The sequence below is a fragment of the Oryctolagus cuniculus genome, chromosome 12 (genome assembly GCF_964237555.1).
Source record: "Oryctolagus cuniculus chromosome 12, mOryCun1.1, whole genome shotgun sequence".
NCBI classification, from domain to species: domain Eukaryota; kingdom Metazoa; phylum Chordata; class Mammalia; order Lagomorpha; family Leporidae; genus Oryctolagus; species Oryctolagus cuniculus.
The window spans coordinates 98056231-98076778 of NC_091443.1; the positions used below are offsets into that span (position 1 = coordinate 98056231).

A 20548-nucleotide genomic window follows, 5' to 3' on the forward strand; every position below is an offset into this window, starting at 1 on the left:
CAAGCACTGTTCACCAAATGTCCCCACTCACTGCATCTTTGTGGGATTGCAACCTCTCACCTGGTTTGCTGAGGAAGAGGCACCTGTCTCCTCACTGCATTCCTGTGCTGCTCATTCTCTATCCTTCAGTCCTCTCTCTGCTTCTGCTGGAGTGGACCTGAGCAGCCTCTGGAGGACTTCGGGACATAAATTTTTCAGGATTCTGCCAGCTGTTTGTATCCCTTCTACTCATTAATCATCCATTTTCGCTGCACAACTCGGTACCTCCTGCTGCTATACCGCCATCTTGCCCTGTGAATTCAATATTTTCACAAATGCCTAAAACTAAACACAGAAATTCAAGAATCAAGAAAAAAGACAACTTCACTTGCCCTCCCCAAGGAATGCAACAACACATCAAAATCAGAATGTGAAGATTAAGAGACTGAGGAAGTACCTGAAGTGTAATTCAAAAGATTAATTGTAGGATTACTCAGAAGGAAATCCACAAATTAAAGAAATCCTTACATGATGTGAATGAGAAATTATCCCCTGAAATGGAAATTTTCAAGAGAAATCAAAATGAAATATTAGAAATGAAGAATTCAACCTGTCAAACAGAAATATATTGGAAAGCCTTAACAACATATTTGGTGAGTCAAAAGAAAGACCATCGAAGCTGGAAGAGAAATCTTTATAAAGTTTTTTGTCAGAACAAAAAAAGGAGAGGAAATTATAAAAATTATAAATGTTGGAAATTTATGTATACTATCAAATGACCCAACAAATGGGTCTGAGAGTTCCTGAAGGTGTGGAAAGATAGAGCCGATGAGAAGGCCTATTCAGTGAAATAATTACAGAAAACTTCTTCAATTTGGAGAAAGAAAGGGTTGTCTAAGTACATGAGGCACATAAAACTCCTTATAGACATGACCAGAAAGGCTCTTCATCACAACACACTGTAGTCAAACTTTCAGCACTAAAACATAGAGAAAAGGTTCCAAAATGTACACAAGAGAAAAGCCAGATTACTTTCAGAGGCTTATCAATTAGACTCGTTGCTGATTTCTCGAACAAAACTCAACAGGCTAGGAGAGAATGGAGAGACACAGCCCAATATTAAGAGAAAAGCTTTCAACCCAGAAGACTGTACCCTGCAAAGCACTCACTTATGAATGAAAATTAAGCAAACACCTTCCATAATAAAAGAAAGAATTTGTCACCACTTGTCCAGCCTTACTAAAGATGTTTAAGGATGTCCTACGCACAGAAACACAGAAACATAGTCATCACTATGAAAGAAGGTGAAGGCAGAAAATCTCACAGTAAAAGTACAAAGGAAACCCAAAGCAAACAGAAGGAATCTTTACAGAAAAACGGCAGGGCCAAGTCATGACTTATCGATAGTAACCTTGAATGTAAATGGCCTAAACTCTCTAATTAAAAGATAAAGGCTGGCTAAATGGATTAAAGATAAGACTCATTTATTTAATGCCTTCAAGAAACATCCCTCACCAACAAAGATAGACCCAGACTGAAAGTAAGGATGAAAAAAGATATTGCACGGTAACAGAAGACAGAAACAACCATGTGCAGCCATCCTAATATCAGACAACATAGACATTAACATAAAAACTGTTAAAAGAGACAAAGCAGGACACTACGTAATGATTAAGAGATCAATTCAACAGGAATATGCAACTATCATAAAAGTACATGCACCCAATTCCAGGGTGCCAGGCTGCTTCAAATAAATATCAATAGATCTAAAGGGAGACAGAGACTCCAATACACTAGTAATGGGGGTCTTCAACATCCCACCTTTATCAATGGACAGATCAACTAGACAGAAATTCAACAAAGAAACAATAGATGGGCCAAATGGACCTAATTAATATCTATAGAACCTTTCATCCCACAGTAGCAGAATACACACTTTTTTTAAAACTTTTATTTAATGAATATAAATTTCCAAAGTATAGTTTATGGACTACAATGGCTTTTCCCCCCATAACTTCCCTCCCACCTGCAACCCTTCCCTCTCCTGCTCCCTCTCGCCTTCCATTCACATCAAGATTCATTTTCAATTATCTTTATATACAGAAGATCAATTTAGCATATATTAAGAAAAGCTTTCAAGGCCGGTGCCGCAGCTCACTAGGCTAATCCTCTGCCTAGCGGCACCGGCACACCGGGTTCTAGTCCCGGTCGGGGCGCCGGATTCTGTCCCGGTTGCCCCTCTTCCAGGCCAGCTCTCTGCTGTGGCCAGGGAGTGCAGTGGAGGATGGCCCAGGTGCTTGGGCCCTGCACCCCATGGGAGACCAGGAAAAGCACATGGCTCCTGGCTCCTGCCATCGGATCAGCGTGGTGCGCCGGCCGCAGCGCGCTGGCCACGGCGGCCATTGGAGGGTGAACCAACGGCAAAAGGAAGACCTTTCTCTCTGTCTCTCTCTCTCACTATCCACTCTGCCTGTCAAAAAAAAAAAAAAAAAGAAAAGCTTTCAACAGTTTGCACCCACACAGAAAACACGAAGTGTAAAATACTGTTTGAGTACTAGTTACAACATTAAAACACAATGTACAGCACATTAAGGGCAGAGATCCTACATGAGGAGTAAGTGCACAGTGACTCCTGTTGTTGACTTTACAAATTGACACTCTTGTTTATGGCGTCAGTAATCACCCTAGGCTCTTGTCATGAGTTGCCAAGGATATGGAGGCCTTTTGAGTTCACCGACTCTGATCATATTTTAGACAAGGTCATAGTCAAAGTGGAAGTTCTCTCCTCCCTTCAGAGAAAGGTACCTCCTTCTTGAATGACCTGTTCTTTCCACTGGGATCTCACTCACAGAGGTCTTTCACTTAGGTCATTTTTTTTTGCCACAGTGAATACACATTCTTTTCATTAGTGCATGGGACTTTTTCTAGGATAGGCCATATACTAGGCCATGAAGCAAGTCTCAGCATATTCAAAATAAATGAAATCATAGCATGCATCTCCTTGGACCACAATGGAACTGAATCTGAAAATTAAGAACTCAAGAAACTCTAGAACACATGCAAATACATGACTGAACAACATCCTCCTGAATGATCAGTGGGTCATAGAAGAAATTAAAAGAGAATTCAAAAAATTTTGGAAAAATATGAAGAAGACAATGCAACATATCAAAATTTATGGGATACAGAAAAGAAGAGTTAAGAGGGAATTATGTAACAATTAGTGCCTGTATTAATAAATTGGAAAATAACTAAGCAATCAATGTATCTCAAGGACCCAGAAAAATGACAAATCAAATTTAATGTTGGTAGCAGGAATGAAATAATTAAAATTAGATAAGAAACAAACAAAACTGAAACAAAAAAATCACAAATGATCAGTGAAATGAAAATTCTTTTGTTGGAAAAAATAAACAAAATTGAAACACCATTAGCCTGAATAAACAACAAAAAAAGTAAACCAAGGAGAAAACCCAAATCATTAGAATCAGAGATGAAAAAGGAAATGTAACAAAAATAGCACAGAAATAAAAAGAATCACCAGGAATTGCTACAACGAGCGAAGAAATGGATATAAACCTGGACACATACAATCTACTAAAAGTGAGGCAGCAAGACACAAAAATCTAAACAGATCAATAACCAAGATGGGAATTCAATCAGTAATAAAGACTATCAACTGTGGGGAGCAATCCGGACTAGACTAAGTTACTCGAATTAAGACTTATTCTATGCATCTGCTCTCCCACAATATGGCGCTGGGAGAGAAGTAAACAGCTTCCGCACAGCTGCCTCCAGTTCAACTAATAAACTGTAGGACTTGCTCCTGATTGGAGAGCAGCGTACTCGGCGTGTGGGCAGCCGAGTTGGGATTGGCGGAGGAGGACTATAAAGGAGGAGAGAGACGGCATGCACCAGGAACATCTATGGGGAACATCTAGCTGAAGGAACACCCGTGCAGCCCCCGAGAGACCCGGCCGGCGGTGTGCCGCTCCCCTGCGGAAGTGGGGAATGTGGCCAGGGGGAACTGCCCTTCCACGGAGGTGGAAGGGATAGTAGCCAACCCGGGAAGAACCAGCAGCAAACCCGGGGAGGGCCGAGCAGACGAAAGAACAGCGCAGGGTCCTGTGTCGTTCCTCCACGAAGAGGGGGAGCGACATAATGGTGCCCGTGACTCGGATATGAAGCCTAGGCAGGGTTTAGTGTCGTTCCTCCACGAAGAGGGGGAGCGACAATCAACAATGAAAAGCCCAGCACCAGATGGCTTCACTGCTAAATTCGACCAGACATTTAAAGAACTAATCCCAATTCTTCTCAAGCTATACAAAACAACTGAAAGGGAGAGAATCCTCCTAAACTCCTTCTATGAAGGCAGCATCACCCTAATTCCTAAACCAGAAAAACACAACAGAGAAAGAGAACTTTAGACCAATAACCTGATTTACATAGATGCAAAATCCTCAACAAATACTACCTAATCAAACCCAGCAACATATCAGAAAGATCATTCATTCAGAGAAAGCAGGATTTATGCCTGGTATGCAGGGTGCTTCAACTTTGGTTCAGCTCAACTCTGGCCATTGCAGCCATTTGGGGAGTGAACCAGCAGATGGAAGAAGTCTCTCTCTCTCTCTCTCCCTCCCTCCCTCCCTCTCTTTGTAACTCTGTCTCTCAAATAAATAAAATAAAAATCTTTCTTTAAAGAAAGAAGAGAAGAAATTTCGATGGCCAGCAGACACATGAAAAAATGTTTAGGATCACCACCAGCCATCAGGAAAGTACAAATCAAAGCCACAATGAGGTTTCACCTCAGCCCTCTTAGAATGGCTCTCATATATAAATCAAAAAACAGTAAATGCTAGTGAGGATGTGGAAAAAACAAGTATACCTCCACATTATAACAGAAAGTCCTGCCCACTTGTTAAAGTATGCTGGATTTTGAGATCTTAGTCTTTCTGTAACCAAAGCAAAGACAATCAAGTGAGAAGATCTGCTACTCAGGGGTGTTGTTCAAGCATGAGGATTCACTACGCAGTAGCATCACAGTGTCAGCAAGAGGCACACCGCCTTGTTATGTGAGTGACATGGCTTGCCTAATTAAGAGCTCTCTTGTCACAATACCCAGAATTATGGCACAGTTCACCAGGGCCTGACCCAAGGCATCTACTTGTGTGCACCATGCTGACTCCATCACTTGGAGCAGTTAGTACTCACATGGCTCCCATGCTCTGTGCGTCCTCCTTTTGTAGCCCTGGCTTTCCTGGATGACGTCCCCAGCGCTGTGCTGGCTTCATCACACAGGGGAATAGCAGTAGCCCTGGATGAGGAAAAGAGGTGAAGAGAACTGTACAGATGGCTCCGAGGGACAGCCCCTCTGTCTTGAAGAAATTGCAGGGTCTGGCTCATGAGCAGCTCTTGGGACCTGGGAACTCTCACCATCTTCTCTAGCATTCCCTTGGGATGATGTCTTAGGCACTGGATTCTCCTGCTGAGTCCTGGCAGATAATTCTCACCTCCTTTGAAACCCATGGCGAGGGCCTCTTGGAGAGAACAGCAGGTATCCTGGGATGGAGTCTGAAAGGACAATGTCAGACAGGGGCTGTGGCAAAGAGTTCACAAGGCATTTTTCCCAATCAGCTGCTCCACATCTACCTTGACATACCCTCAGTGATTGAATCAGGACCTGGCTGTCAAAGATACCCCGACAATCCTTACCCCTTGGACACTTTCACAACATGTTTCTTTCCCTTAGAGCCCCTACTTGATTGCAGTGCTCTCCATTGCTGTACAAAGGTTCAGTTCCTGTTCTCAAGCAGGTGATTTTAAATAGCTTTGCTCCTGGACATCTGTGTTGGGAAGTTCCCTGCAGGCACAGAATTATGTGTGAGTTCCTGAGACAGTCCACTGTAAAGAGGCACTGTGAGGCTGGTAAGAAGGCTTATAGATGGATAGGGTTTTGGGAAATCCAGTATCCAGGAAGGCACAGCATCTTGTAACATGGACAGTGTGAGGTCTGATATACCTGGGCTTAGAAAGGGTGGATGTAACCTATCCAGGGCAAAACTTCAGACCTGGCCTGACTATGAGGAATCTAACTTTGGAGTGTCAGAGTCAAGCTTAAAGAAAAATAATCACCTGATCGGAGATTTTCCTGAAAAGCATCATTAATTATCAGTTCCATCACTGTTACAGATTTTCTTAAATATCTTTCTGTCACACTGGGCTACCATTCCAGAAAAGATCCTTAACTAACACAGATTTAATCATGAAAGAAAATGAATCTTAGACTTTTAACTACCAAGAAAGCTCTAGCGCTCCCTGATATTCCTTGAGATTAAGTACACTGTCCAACCTAAAGTGCCCATACATTTGCTACTAGACATGTGGTTCTGAAGCAAATTCAAACTTGTAGTGAGAGAAAGTCCTAGAAACACAGGTAGAGTGTGATATCGAGGAAGGAAGGGGATGTCCCCATGGAAGTACAGACCAGTTGCCCTCAGTATGTAGGTCTAATATACAGTTAACTATAGAATTTTGGTTTTATTTTTGCATCCCCAAACACACATCAGAAAATGTTGTCCCAAATATACTGCATCTTTCGCAGATTCTGGAACAAGAATTCTGGATTCTAAACTAGCCTTTGCCTTTTACTAGCTGTGCGATCTCAATCTCTTACTCTCTCTGAGCCTATTATTTCTCAGCCAACAACACTCTACATAAATCAGTTACCATATGTAAAGCAATGGAAGCAGTATCTGGTTGAGAACAAGTGTTATATCAATGATGAGCTACTATAAATAGGAATCACAGTATTTCAGAAAGTGGGGTTCAAACAATCAGTCAGAAAAAATTCTGAGAGACAATGACACTGAAATGAAAGGCGAAATAGCAAGAGTTAGGCAGGGATAGAGGGTGGGGCAGCAGAAGGGGGTGTCCCAGGAAGGAACAATAATGTTCAGTCTGTGGAAGGGAGGGGACAGGACCAGGGCATAATCATGTTTCTATCTGTGAGCCATTGCCCACGTTCTGTGTTCTCTATGTTAAACAAATATAAAGGAGAACCTTAGCATCCTTAGCACAAAGGCAAGATATAATGAAGACTGCATAAATGTACCCACAAGTCAATGGCAGTATTCAGTCTCCCTTGTGGAGCTGGATCCAGTCCCTGCTCCTCCAGAGCAGATAAAAACGAGAGTCAACCATGGGGGAGCTTTCTAGGCTACACTGGACATAAAGGAATCCACTTTTTGGGTCTGTTGGAGATGAAGTGTGCTAGTCTGAGAGAGCCCTGGCTGAGAGGCTATAGTCAGGCGCATCCACACTTCAGGTGACCACCTCCAAGGGCACTTCTTGGAGGAAAATACATATGGCTCTCCCACTTGTCTCTTGCTCCTGGCACACTTATTTCAGTGAAATGAATGAAAAATGTTTTCCCAAGGACTGATGGCAGATGCTTTACACATTAAAAAAAAAAAACCAGTGATCTGGGGCTGGCGCCATGGCTCACTTGGTTAATCTCCTGCCTGTGACACTGGCACCCATATGGGCACCGGGTTCTAGTCCTGGTTGCTCCTCTTCTAGTCCAGCTCTCTGCTGTGGCCCAGGAGGGCAGTGGAGGATGGCCCAAGTGCTTGGGCCCCTGCACCCACATGGGAGACCGGGAGGAAGCACCAGGCTCCTGGCTTTGGATCGGCACAGTGCCAGCTGTAGCGGCCATTTGTGGAGTGAACCAATGGAAGGAAGACCTTTCTGTCTCTCTCACTGTTTATAACTCTACCTGTCAAATAAATTAAAAAATAAAATAAAATAAAGAAAATCAGTGATATGATTATTGGCTCTGTAGCAGAAGTGAACATTTTGCTTCTGTATAACTTGGTGTGTTCTTCACAGCTATGTTGTAGCATGCTGGAGCTTGAGCAGATCTGCCCTGGCCAGCTCTAGGTGGGTAACTTTAGAGGGTTATTCCAACTCCCTCTCTTTCTATGTCTGTGATAAGTGGATAACACTATGAATAATATCTCTCAAAATTAAATTAAGACAATGCATGTTAACTAATAACAGTATTGGGCGATAAACACCAATAATGGCTATAATTATTTTACCATTCTTTTCATTATTACTATTCTAGCTTTATCAGTTGACAAAAACTGGTCTAAACCTGGCTGTGCCTTTAGGTATCCTAGGGAAATTACATTAATATAGATTCTTGGGTCTCAGTTTCAGATATTTAGATTCACAAAGGCTGTGTAAAGTGGGACCTCTGTGCATGTCTACAGATGGTTCTGTTGTATACGATTTATGGGATGACTACATGATCTAGGCAATACTGCATATACCACAGGTATTACGTATATAAAATTTGATGTGAATCTGTACCTTGGAGTTGTATTGTGTAATGACTCTGATATGATTTCCAGGGCTATTTTCATTTTTAAGAATCTGTGATTCTGTCCTGTGTCCTAAACAAGCATAACCTCACAGTCTAAACTGAGAACTCACTAGTTGTTTTGAAACTATTTGACCTACAGTTTTTAATCATTGAGGATTTTAATTATTTGGTCCTTGTGAATGTGGTTTGGATGCATCATGTACAGTCCCACCTGGAAAGATTAGAAGGTGAACACAGCCCTGAACATCTGTGTGTTCTGCCCCTGCAGATTCAGGCAACCGTGAGCCAAAAATACTCAGAAAGGGATGGGTCTTTGGTCCATCAGTTAAGAGGCCTGTGTGCCATGTTGAAATGCCTGGTTTCAATTCCAAGCTCTGGCTCCCAATTTTGGCCTCTAGCCAATGCACACCCTGGGAGGTGGTAGCTAATGGCAGTTATAATGTTATAATGGTAGTTATACCTGTGCCATCCATGTGAGAGACTTAGATTGAATTCTTGGCTCTGGTTCTGGCCCAGCCCGGGCTACGGTGGGCACAGGAGAGTGAATCAGAGGTTGGGGCCTCTCTGTCTCTGGTTTGGGCTCTGTTTCAGTTTCTCTGGCTCTAGAATAAAAATGACTGTATCTATGTTGGATATGTACAGACCATTTTTTTGGTCATCATTCTCTAAACAATACAGTGTAACACTATTTACATACCTTTTGTACTGTATTAGGTATGCTAAGTAATCTAGGGCTGATTTAAGATATGTGGGAGGGCTGTGGGTTATATGCAAAATGCAACATCACTTTATTAAAGGAATCAAGCATCCAAGGGAGGAGAGGTGATTCCTGCAGCCAAACCTCTGAGGATTTGGAGGGAAGACTTTGCAAATGGAATGGGTATGAACTACAGGGCCCTTTCTGCTGAGAGCAGCTAGCTCCCTGCTGGAGCCCAGATTCTATCTGCCTCTGCCCTCTGGACCCTGGTCTTTTGAAAAAATAAACAAAATTGACACCCCATTGGCCCAACTAACTAAAAAAAGAAGAGAAAAGAGCCAAATCAATAAAATCAGAGATGAAAAAGGAAATGTAACAACAGACACCACAGAAATAAAAAGAATCATCAGAAATTACCACAAGGACTTGCATGCCAGTAAACAGGGAAATCTATCAGAAATGGATAGATTCCTGGACACATGCAACCTACCTAAACTGAACCAGGAAGACATCGAAAACCTAAACAGACCCATAACTGAGACAGAAATTGAAACAGTAATAAAGGCCCTCCCAACAAAGAAAAGCCCAGGACCAGATGGATTCACTGCTGAATTCTACCAGACATTTAAAGAAGAACTGACTCCAATTCTTCTCAAACTATTCAGCACAACTGAAAAAGAGGGAATCCTCCCAAATTCTTTCTATGACGCCAGGATCACCTTAATTCCTAAGCCAGAAAAAGATGCAGCACTGAAAGAGAATTACAGACCAATATCCCTGATGAACATAGATGCAAAAATCCTCAATAAAATTCTCGCCAATAGAATGCAGCAACACATCAGAAAGATCATCCACCCAGACCAAGTGGGATTTATCCCTGGTATGCAGGGATGCTTCCTTGATTCCATGTTCTGGCCTTACTCTCCAGGAACAGTTGTCCTCATCCTAGGGAAACCTTTATCCGATCCTGGGTTCCTTTGACTATCATTGTCATTTGTTACCTTTTGGTAACAAGATTATTAATTTCTACCCATCAAATATTCTGCTGAAATTATAATTTGAATTCCATTGAAAGTATAGATCAATTTGGAAAGATTTATAACCTTTATAAAATTTCCAATCTACAGATGCAATTGCATGCATATTCTTAATTTTGTATATTAACCATAAGTCAAAGATTTTGTTAATTCAACTGATTTCAGTTAATCTGTTACATTAGTATGAGTTTTACAAGTTTCTAAATTGCAATGTGAATAATGACACTTTCATTATTTAATGCATATATCGTTACTTCTTTTTTACCTACTACTGGGAAGTTTTTGAGTGACCATTAAATAGACGCTGTGCTGGGGGACCATGTTAGACTTATTTTACAACTAAGGGGGGAAAGCACTGAACATTTCAGACTTTATTTTTTATTTTATTTTTTTTGACAGGCAGAGTGGACAGTGAGAGAGAGAGACAGAGAGAAAGGTCTTCCTTTGCCGTTGGTTCACCCTCCAACGGCAGCCACGGCCGGCGCGCTGCAGCCGGCGCACCGCGCTGATCCGATGGCAGGAGCCAGGAGCCAGGTGCTTTTCCTGGTCTCCCATGGGGTGCAGGGCCCAAGCACCTGGGCCATCCTCCACTGCACTCCCTGGCCACAGCAGAGAGCTGGCCTGGAAGAGGGGCAACCGGGACAGAATCCGGCGCCCCGACCGGGACTAGAACCCGGTGTGCCGGCGCCGCTACGTGGAGGATTAGCCTAGTGAGCCGCGGCGCCGGCCAACTTTTCAGACTTTATGCATAGAGTTTCTATAGGTTTTATAGATACTTTTATTCAGATAAAAGAGGTTAATATATATTTCAGAATTTTATATTTTTATAGAGAATAAGTTTTGAATTACTTTCATTATCATTATAGAGTGTCTTCTTTATGCTTATACATGCTATGGAATGTCATCAAGTTTGCTGCTATGGAATGTCATCAAGTTCGCTACTATCAGTTTCTCTTTGCCTGCAACATGTTTTCCATTATTCCTTTTTAACCTGTGTGTGTGTGTGTGTGTGTGTGTGTTTGTGAGAGAGAGAGAGAGAGAGACAAAGAGAGATTTATTTTATATATATATATGAACATCTATGTAATATCAACTTGTAAATGTTTGAAAAGATAAAATTATTAAACATAATAAAATTTCAACTAGTGTCAGTTATAGCATAAATACACAGAATATTATAAAAAATCAAAAACACGGTAAACAGAGAAAAAGAAAAAACATTCTGAAATAGTAGTTCAAAGATATGGAAGATAGGTGGATTGATATGGGTTTGATCTAATAGGAATTCCACAGTGAAATGGTGAGCATGGAAGAAGGACAACAAGCAAAGATAAGGATGTTGAGAATTTCCATAGATTGTGGAATAATTTTTTATTTATCCTATGCTGCTCCTCAAACAAAGCATATTTCTTCATTTAAATAATCATCTTGAATTGTGAAAATTTCTTTGACTTCTCTATGCATACACTGACTTTTATTTATTGTACTCACTAAATAGAATGCATGTTTTCTGCTATTTAAGGCTTAGCTTATCAACAATGCTGAAATATTTTTGTTTATTCTTTTTCCCCCATTTTACCCATTCTTTCACTCAGTAACCTTAACTATAGCTAAATACAGCTCCCATTATATTATTCAAGTCTCTAAAATGTTCCTTTCAAAGTACTATCTGTGAGTATTAAAACCTGGTGGACTCCTTCATGAGCCCATCTTTTCATTTTTTTTTTAACCCCAAACCATCCTCACTGAACAGGATACTAGCCTTTTTAAACTTTTATTTATATATTGGAAGGGTAGAGTTACAGAGAGAGAGGGAACTGGAGAGCTGCAGAGAGAGAGAGAGGGAAGGAAGGAAGGAGGGAGGGAGGGAGGGAGAAAACAAGCATATTCCATTCACTGGTTCACTCCTCAAATGGCCACAACAGGAGGGCTGGGCCAGGCTGAAGCCAGCAGCCTGGAGCTTCTTTTTGGTCTCTCACATGAGTTCAGGGGCCCAGGAACTTCTGCTGCTTTCCCAGGAGCATCAGCAGGGAGCTGCATGGGAAGTGGAGCAGCTGGAATGCAAACAAGTGCAAGCCTCTCATGAGCTCTTCTAAGATACAATTTTCTTTAATCTGAGAACTGAAAATTACCTTCTTTATTGAGTTTTGAAGTTTTGTGGCTATGCTTCTTATTTCAAAGATCTGTAATTGATCTGTTCATTTTATTTCTAATTTTATTTTTCTTTATTGTGGAGCATTTTAGTAAATATGACATCTTCATTAATCTATTGGAAAATCCCAATTATCCTTATATTACATTATCTGGAAGAGTTTTTTGTATATTTCATCTTGCATTCATTTATAAATGTTCCAATGACATTTACATATTTTGAGACAAATTTTTTAGCACAATTTAGTGGATGAGTTTTTAATTTTTATTTTGCTTTTCCATCTTTTCTTTCTCCCTGTCTTGTTATTTTCAGTTTTTGCTGTTCTTCACTAGATGCATGAGCCCCTCATGAAAATCAGGTTTTATAATACTTTCTCATGTCTGGTGATCAAATTAGAGTGCCAGTAAGCATATTTACTGTTTTATAGTTAACTTATTCACAATCTAAGAGTTGTTTTTGAACAACCAAGTTAATGTCTTCAGGAAAATGAACAGAGTTAGAATCTAACAAGCATTATCATTGACTGCTCAAGTCTCCTTTCATAGGCCCAACACAATCCCCAAGCTTCAAGCAACCACATTGGTGTTCCATCTCCTAACACCTTGCCTTAATCTCATAAAAAAAGAAACACAAAAAAACTGTGTTCCAGCTATAACTTATTATTTTTTTCCTTTTTTTTTTGTTTACAAACCCTTGTGTCGAGGGCTGACTTTCAATAGATCGCAGCAAGGGAGCTGCTCTGCTACGTATGAAACCCCGACCCGGAAGCAGGTCGTCTACGAATGGTTTAGCGCCAGGTTCCCCATGAACGTGTGGCGCGTGACAGGTGAGAGGGCGGCCCCCTCCAGGTATAACTTATTATAAATAAAATTAGGACTCAAAATGCTGACTAGAATTGGCCTACAAATTAAAAAAAACACAGAATATTCAATTATATGAATTCCTACATCAAGCATAAAACCAAAAAAGTAGCTTGGTTAATTTATAAAAATATCCAAGATAAAATAACACACACAAACACAAAACTGAACTGAATTGTGCACTAGTTTGGACTATTCAGTTCCTAACAACAACACTGGTTTTATCCAGTTTGTGCCAGCAAAACCAGCCAATGACCAGTCCTCTAGCATTGGTGTGTATTTGAAAGACCTTCCAGAGAAAAATAAATTTTCAATAACTGTGAATTCATTCAGTACTAAAAAAGGCTTAAATTTTACTTTTCCCAAATGTACAGAACAGAAATTGAGGTATTTTCTTTCTTTTTTGGGAATAAATGCCAGATGGAGTCACTTTTTTTCTATATTAAGTTGTACTATGGCAAAAATGTAGTTGTTGGTGAATGAAAACTAAATACATACATTTAAAAAACAGGAATCCACGAGTGTATTGGTACACAGTGCAAAAAATAACAGAGTCAGCGAGAAGCCAAAAATATACATAAAATTAGGAGTCAAAATGGTGACTAAAAAGTTAACAAAAAATCTGAATATTCAATTACATGAATTCCTCTATCAAGCATAAAACCAAAAAGGTAATTTGGTAAATTTATAAATATATACAAAATAAAATGTAACATACATGGAAAAAAAACTAGAATTGTGAACTAGTTTGGGAAAATCAGTTCCTAGCAACAGAATTTTTTTTATCAAGTATGTGCCAGCAAAAACGTGCCAGTAAAAAGTCCTGTAGCATTAATGTTCGCTTAAAAGAGCTACCTGAAGCAAACCAATTTTCAATAACAGTGAATTCCTTCTATAGTAAGAAAGATTTTTTTTGGAGGAACTCAACTCTTTTTCCTATTGGCTACACTAACTTGCATTTCTTCTCTTTCCTCTGCATCCTCACCAGCATTTGTTATTCATTCATTTATTTATTTGGCAATAACTATAATATATATAATAAATATATACATGTTTATATAGCCAATAGTCTTTCTTACTGGTTTGACCTATGTCCCCTGTTATTTGTTGTAGTAGTTGAATAGCTTCAGGCCTTACATTTAGATACATAATCCATTTAAAGTGGATTTCTGTATAGGATAAAAAGTAGGGGTCAATCTTAATCCTCTGTGTAAGGGGATTCAGTTTCCCCAGCACCATTTATTGAAGAAAGAGTATACGTGCTTTGAGCACTTTTGTCAAAGTTCAATTATTAGTAGATACATGGATTAGTTTCTGGAATCTCCTGTTCTATCCTATGCTATTCATCTTTGTGTCTGTTTTTATGCTAGCACTATGCTGTGTTGTTTACAATAGTCCTGGAGTATACCTTGAAATCTTGTATTGTGATTCCTCCAGCTTTGTTCTTTTTGTTCAAGTTTGTTCTGCCTTTGCTGAATCTATTGTGCTTAGACGTGAATTTTAGTATTGTTTTTAACACAATTGTGAAAAATGTCATAAATATTTTCATGAGGAAGCACTGACCCTGTAAATTACTTTGGGTAATATGGAAAGTTTTAAATTACTTTTTACAATCCATGAATATGAGCAGTCTTTGCATTTTCTGTGTCTTTTTCAATTTCTTTCTTTGGTTTTTTGTAATGTGCATTGCAGAGGCCGTTCACTTACCAGGTTTAATTTGCTCCCAGGCATTTTTTGGTAGTTCTCCTGAATGGGATTGTTTTTATCATTCTTTCCACAAGGAGTTAATTATTGGTGTATAAAAATGTAACTTGTTTTGTGTGTTGATTGTATCCTGTGACTTTACAGAATTTGTCAGTTCTAATGTGTTTTTGAGGAGTCTTTAGGTTTCTCATCATACAGAAGCATATCATCTGAGAAGGAATAGCTTGAGCTTCTCCTTTCTATTTGTACTCTTTCTTTCTCTTTCCTAAAGGCTCTGGCTAAAAATTCCAATACTGTATTGAATAAGAGCAGCAACAATAAATATATATCCTAGTGTGGTTCCAGATCTTAGAGGAAATGCATTTGATTTTCCCTCGTTCAATAGGACAGTGACTGAGAGTTGTCATATATAACCTTTATTATATTGAACTATGTTTCTTTTTTTATGAAACAGGAATGGGTGTTGAATTTCATTGAATGGTTTTTTGCATCCATTGGAATAATTATATCATGCTTATGATTCAATGTACTGGTATGATATACTACATATTATGATATATTGTGATATATATATATATATATATATATATATATATTTGGGAAAACAAAACTTAAGCCTTCCTAGTTTAGAAGGAATTCACAGTTACTGTAAATGAATTTGCCTTAGATACTGCCTTTTAAAAAAACAGGAATGCAAGAGAACTGGTCACTACCTGGATTTTGTGGCACAAAGCAGGATAAAACCAGTTCTCTTGACAGAAACTGCTTTTCCCATATTATTCCACATTTGGGGTTTTTAATTTATTTTCTGTGTTACATTTTATTTTTGATATATATATATATTTTTTTTTGGACAGGCAGAGTGGACAGAGACAGAGAGAAAGGTTTTCCTTTCCGTTGGTTCACCCCTCAATGGCTGCTGCAGCTGGCACACTGCGGCCGGTGCACCGCGCTGATCTGAAGCCAGGAGCCAGGTGCTTCTCCTGGTCTCCCACATGGGTGCAGGGCCCAAGCACTTGGGCCATCCTCCACTGCCTTCCTGGGCCATAGCAGAGAGCTGCACTGGAAGAGGAGCAACTGGGACAGAATCTGGCACCCCAGCGCCACAGGCGGAGGATTAACCTATTGAGCCACAGCACCAGCCTATTTTTGATATATTTATAAATTTACCGAGTTACATTTTTGGTTTATGCTTGGTAGAAGAATTCATGTAATTGAATATCTGGTGTTTTTGTTCTGTTTTAAATTACTTCACTGCTTCTAGTCACTATTTAGAGTCTTCATTTTATTTGTATTTGGTCTCCATGCTGGCTCCATTTTTTTTTTGGTATATGACAATTACCTCATGGTTTCCAGTGTTTTAAATTTATGTATTTAGCTTTCGTTAATCCACAAAGCACTTTTACTATTGTACATCTTGAAGCAGAAAAATGCTGACAACATCTGACATTTATTCCCCAAAGAGACAGATAACACGTTGACTTCTCTCATATATATATATATAATATATATATGTGAAAAATAAATTTAAGCCTTTTCAGTTCAGAATGAATTCACAGTTATTGAAAATGTGGTTGCCTTAAGCACTTATTTTAAGAAAAAACAGAAATGCTAGAGGACTTTGTATCAGCTGGTTTTTGCCCACACAAACTGGATAAAACCAGTTCTGTTGCTAGGAACCAAGTTTCAATACAAGTCTCCAATTTTGTGTGTGTGTTACATTTTATTTTGTATGTTTTTATCAATTTATCAAGGTATATTTTTTGTTTTTTGCTTGATGGAGGAATTAATGTATTTGAATATACAGTCTTTTATAAAAAATTCTTAACTGCTTCTAGTCACCATTTAGAGTCCTCACTTTATTTATATTTTTGCATCCAGTGGATCCCCTATGTTTTCAGCTATATGCCATTTCCCCCGTGGATTCCAGTTTTTTAAATTTAATTCTTTAATTCTCTCTTGCTCAACAACACAGTTGCTGCAGTATACCTTAATATAGAAAAGAACCACCCACATCTGTGATTTTATTCTCAATATGGCACAGAATACCTCCACGTCTGATGTGTGTGTGTGTGTGTAAATATATATGGAAAAAGTAGATTTAAATCATTTTAATTCAGAAGAAATTTTCAGTATTAAAAATGGGTTTCCCTCACTTACTTCCTTTAAAAGAAAAGGGGCGCTAGAGGACTGTACATGGGCTGGTGTTTTTCTGGTACAAACTGGATAAAACCACTTCTGATGCCAGGAACAGATTTTCCCATTCTAGCCTGTGGGGAGCAACTGAGACTAGACCAAGTTACTGGAATTAAGACTTATTCTATGCATCTGCTCTCCCACAGTTATGGCGCTGAGAGGAGCAAACAACTATGCAGCTGCCCATCAGTTTCACTGATAAGCTGCAGGAGCTGATCCTGCTCCTGATTGGGGGAGAGCAGCGTGCTCGGCGTGTGGGTAGCAGAGTTGGGATTGATGGAAGAGGACTATAAAGGAGGAGAGAGACAACATGCACCAGGAACATCTGAAGGAACACCTGAGCAGCCCCCGAGAGAGCCGGCCATCGGTGTGCCACACCTCCACGGAAGCAGGGAAAGTGGCAGGGGGTGCCACCCCTCCACGGAGGTGGAGGGGTCGGCAGCCAACCCGGGAAGGACCAGCAGCAAACCCGGGAAGGGCCGAGCAGACAAAAGAACAGCACAGGGTCCAGTGTCGTTCCTCCATGAAGAGGGGGAGCGTCATAATGGTGCCGTGACTCAGATATGAAGCCTAGGAGGGATAATGGTGCCGTGACTAGGATATGAAAACTAGGAGGGGAAAAGCGGGAAAATACCGGAGAGAGAGACTAGGGAAGAGCTTAGGGAAAAGCCAGACGGAAAAAGTGCCGGAAGAAGTTAGGATTGAAAGCGAAAGTGAAAGCTAGAAAAAACAAACTTGGATACGGACTGCGGGAAGAAGCTAGGAGAAATCTAAGATTAAAAGTGAAAGTGAAAGCTAGAAAAAACAGACTCAGATACAGACTGGGGGAGAAGCCAGGAGAAATGAGAGAAATATTGTTGGAAGAAACTTAGGAAAAGTACCGGGTAGAGAAAGATATAAGCTATGGAAAATGAAGCCGCGGGGGTAGGCCGAAGTGGAGACGTAAGCTAGGCTGGAATTCGTCAAGTCAGCCCGGGGAGCAAAAGACGGGAAGCCAAACCGAAAAGCGGAGACGTAAGCTAGGTTGGAATTCGTCAAGTCAGCCCGGGGAGCAAAAGACGGGAAGCCAAACCGAAAAGCGGAGACGTAAGCTAGGTTGGAATTTGTCAGGTTAGCCCGTGTAACTTAGACTGAAAACTGAATTGGTAGCAGAAAAGTGAGCTAGGCCGTGATTCGCGGAAGCCGCCGAGCACAGAGAGAGCGCGTGGGGCACGAGCAGAGAGAGCACACAGGGCGCGAGTAGAGAGGGGAACGCGGGGCTGGCGCGGAGGCCGTGGTGCGGGCGCGAAAGGCGCAGAGACCGCCGAGTGCGCGCGAATCCGGGAAGCTGCACAGATGAGAGAAGTGCAGGCTGAAGCTGCGCAGAGCCAGGAAGCCGCCGCGGGGCGGGCGCCAGGAAGCCGCGGGGATAAGAGAAACAGAAGTATAGAAGTAAAATGAGACAAATAGGAATGCTGGCAGATAGAAGTAAAATAAGAGAAATAGGAATGCCCGGAGATAGAGAAACAGAGAAAAATAAGGCCTCCCCACAACATGGCAATGAGAGGGCTTGGATTTGGTCTGCCTTGGATTCGGTAAGGCGATAAGCACCTGCAGGCAGAGTATGCGCCGCAGGTCACCGAAGATAGGCACGAATCAACATAAATAAGTCTCCCCACAATATGGCAATGAGAAGGCTCGGATTCCGTCTTCCTGATTAGTAAGGCGGTAAGCACCTGTGGGCAGGCAGAGCAGAGCATGTGCTGCAGGGCACCGAACACAGGCACACATCAGCGCCTAAAAACCTCCTCACAACATGGCGAAGAGAGGACCCGGATTCGGTTTGCCTGATTGGTAGGGCTTGTAAGCACCTGCGGGCAACTCCAGCAAGCAGAGCAGTGCGTGTGCCGCGGGGCACCGAAGGCAGGCACGTATCAACGCCAAAGAATAAAAAGAAAGGATGAACTGTGGGGAGCAACTGAAACTAGACTAACTTACTGGAATTAAGACTTATTCTATGCATCTGCTCTCCCACAATATGGCACTGGGGAGGAGTAAACTTCTACGCAGCTGCCTCTCGCCAATTTGACTGATAAACTGCAGGAGCTGATCCTGCTCCTGATTGGAGGAGAGCAGCGTGCTCGGCGTGTGGGTAGCAGAGTTGGGATTGGTGGAAGAGGACTATAAAGGAGGAGAGAGACAACGTGCACCAGGAACATCTGAAGGAACACCTGAGCAGCCCCCGAGAGAGCCGGCCGTCGGTGTGCCACTCCTCCACGGAACTGGGGAAAGTGGCAGGGGGTGCCGCCCCTCCACGGAGGTGGAGGGGTCGGCAGCCAACCCGGGAAGGACCGGCAGCTAACCCGGGAAGGGCCGAGCAGACAAAAGAACAGCACAGGATCCTGTGTCGTTCCTCAGCGAATGGGGGAGCGACACTAGCCTACAATTTTTATTCCCAAAAAAGACAGAGAATACCTCTACTTCTAATGTATACATTTGCGAAAAGTAAATATAAGCCTTCTTAGTTCAGAAGGAATTCAAAGTTATTAAAAACGGGTTTTCCTCAGTTAATTCTTTTAAAAGAAATCTGGAATGCTAGAGGACTGTTCATTGCCTGGCTTTTGCTGGCACAAACTGAATAATACCAGTTCTATTGCTAGGAACCGATTCTCCCATATGAGTATACAATTCTTTTGTGTGTGTGTGTGTGTGTGTGTGTGTCTGCATGTGTGTGAGTGTGTGTGTTACTTTATATTTTCGATATCTTTATAAATTTGCTGAGTTACATTTTTGGATTTACGCTCAATGAAATAATATATGTAATTGAATACCCAGTCTTTTTTACTAAAAATTCACTGATTGGGACTAGTCACCATTTAGAGTACTCATTTTATTTATATTTTGTATTCATGCAGGCTTCCTTATTTTTTGGCTGTATGACATTTCTGTCGTGGAATACAGTTTTATAAATTTATTTATTTAGTTTTCTTTCATTAACAAAACAAAGCTGCCACAGTCTACCTTAATGCAGAAAAACGTTGACCACATCGAACATTTATTCCCAAAACAGAGAACATCTCCACTTCGGATATGCATATTTGGGAAAAGTAAGTTTAGGCCTTTTTTGTTCAGAAGAAATTCAGTTATTGAAAATGGGTTTGCCTCAATTAATTCTTTTAAATGAACTGGAATGCTAGAGGACTGTTCATTGGCTAGTTTTTGCCAGCACAAGCTGGATAAAACCAGTACTGTTGCTAGGAAGTGATTTTCCCATACTAGTCTGCATCTATTTTCTTTTTATTTTGTGTGTTAGATTTTGTTTTGGATATTTTTATAAATTTACTGAGTAACATTCTTAATTTTTTGCTTGATTTAGGAATTCATGTAATTTATCAGCTCTTTTAAAAAAATTCTGGACTGCTTTCAGTAACCATTTAGAGTCCTCATTTTATTTATATTTTTGGTTTCACACTTGTTCCCTTATTCTTTCAGGTTTGTGTCATTTCCCTCATGGATTCTCATTTTTTAAATTTACTTCTTATATCTCCTTCATCA

General features: G+C 40.7%; 1 protein-coding gene across 25 annotated transcripts in view; it reads right to left on the reverse strand.

Annotated features, from left to right (window-relative positions):
- LOC127482730 (monoacylglycerol lipase ABHD2) overlaps window positions 1-20548 on the reverse strand; it is a 709665-nt gene that overhangs the window by 296194 nt on the left and 392923 nt on the right. For 9 of the 25 annotated variants that reach the window (XM_070054449.1, XM_070054461.1, XM_070054453.1 and 6 more), the window contains one exon: window positions 5727-5842. The exons of 10 other annotated variants lie outside the window; for them this stretch is intronic. In XM_070054449.1, coding sequence (XP_069910550.1) covers window positions 5802-5842 — 41 coding nt within the window. In that variant the 3' untranslated portion in view covers window positions 5727-5801. Of the gene's footprint in view, window positions 1-60; window positions 292-5188; window positions 5297-5414; window positions 5554-5694; window positions 5843-20548 lie in introns of those variants that run through there. 6 more of the 25 variants (XM_070054454.1, XM_070054466.1, XM_070054448.1 and 3 more) reach the window with 5 other exon arrangements.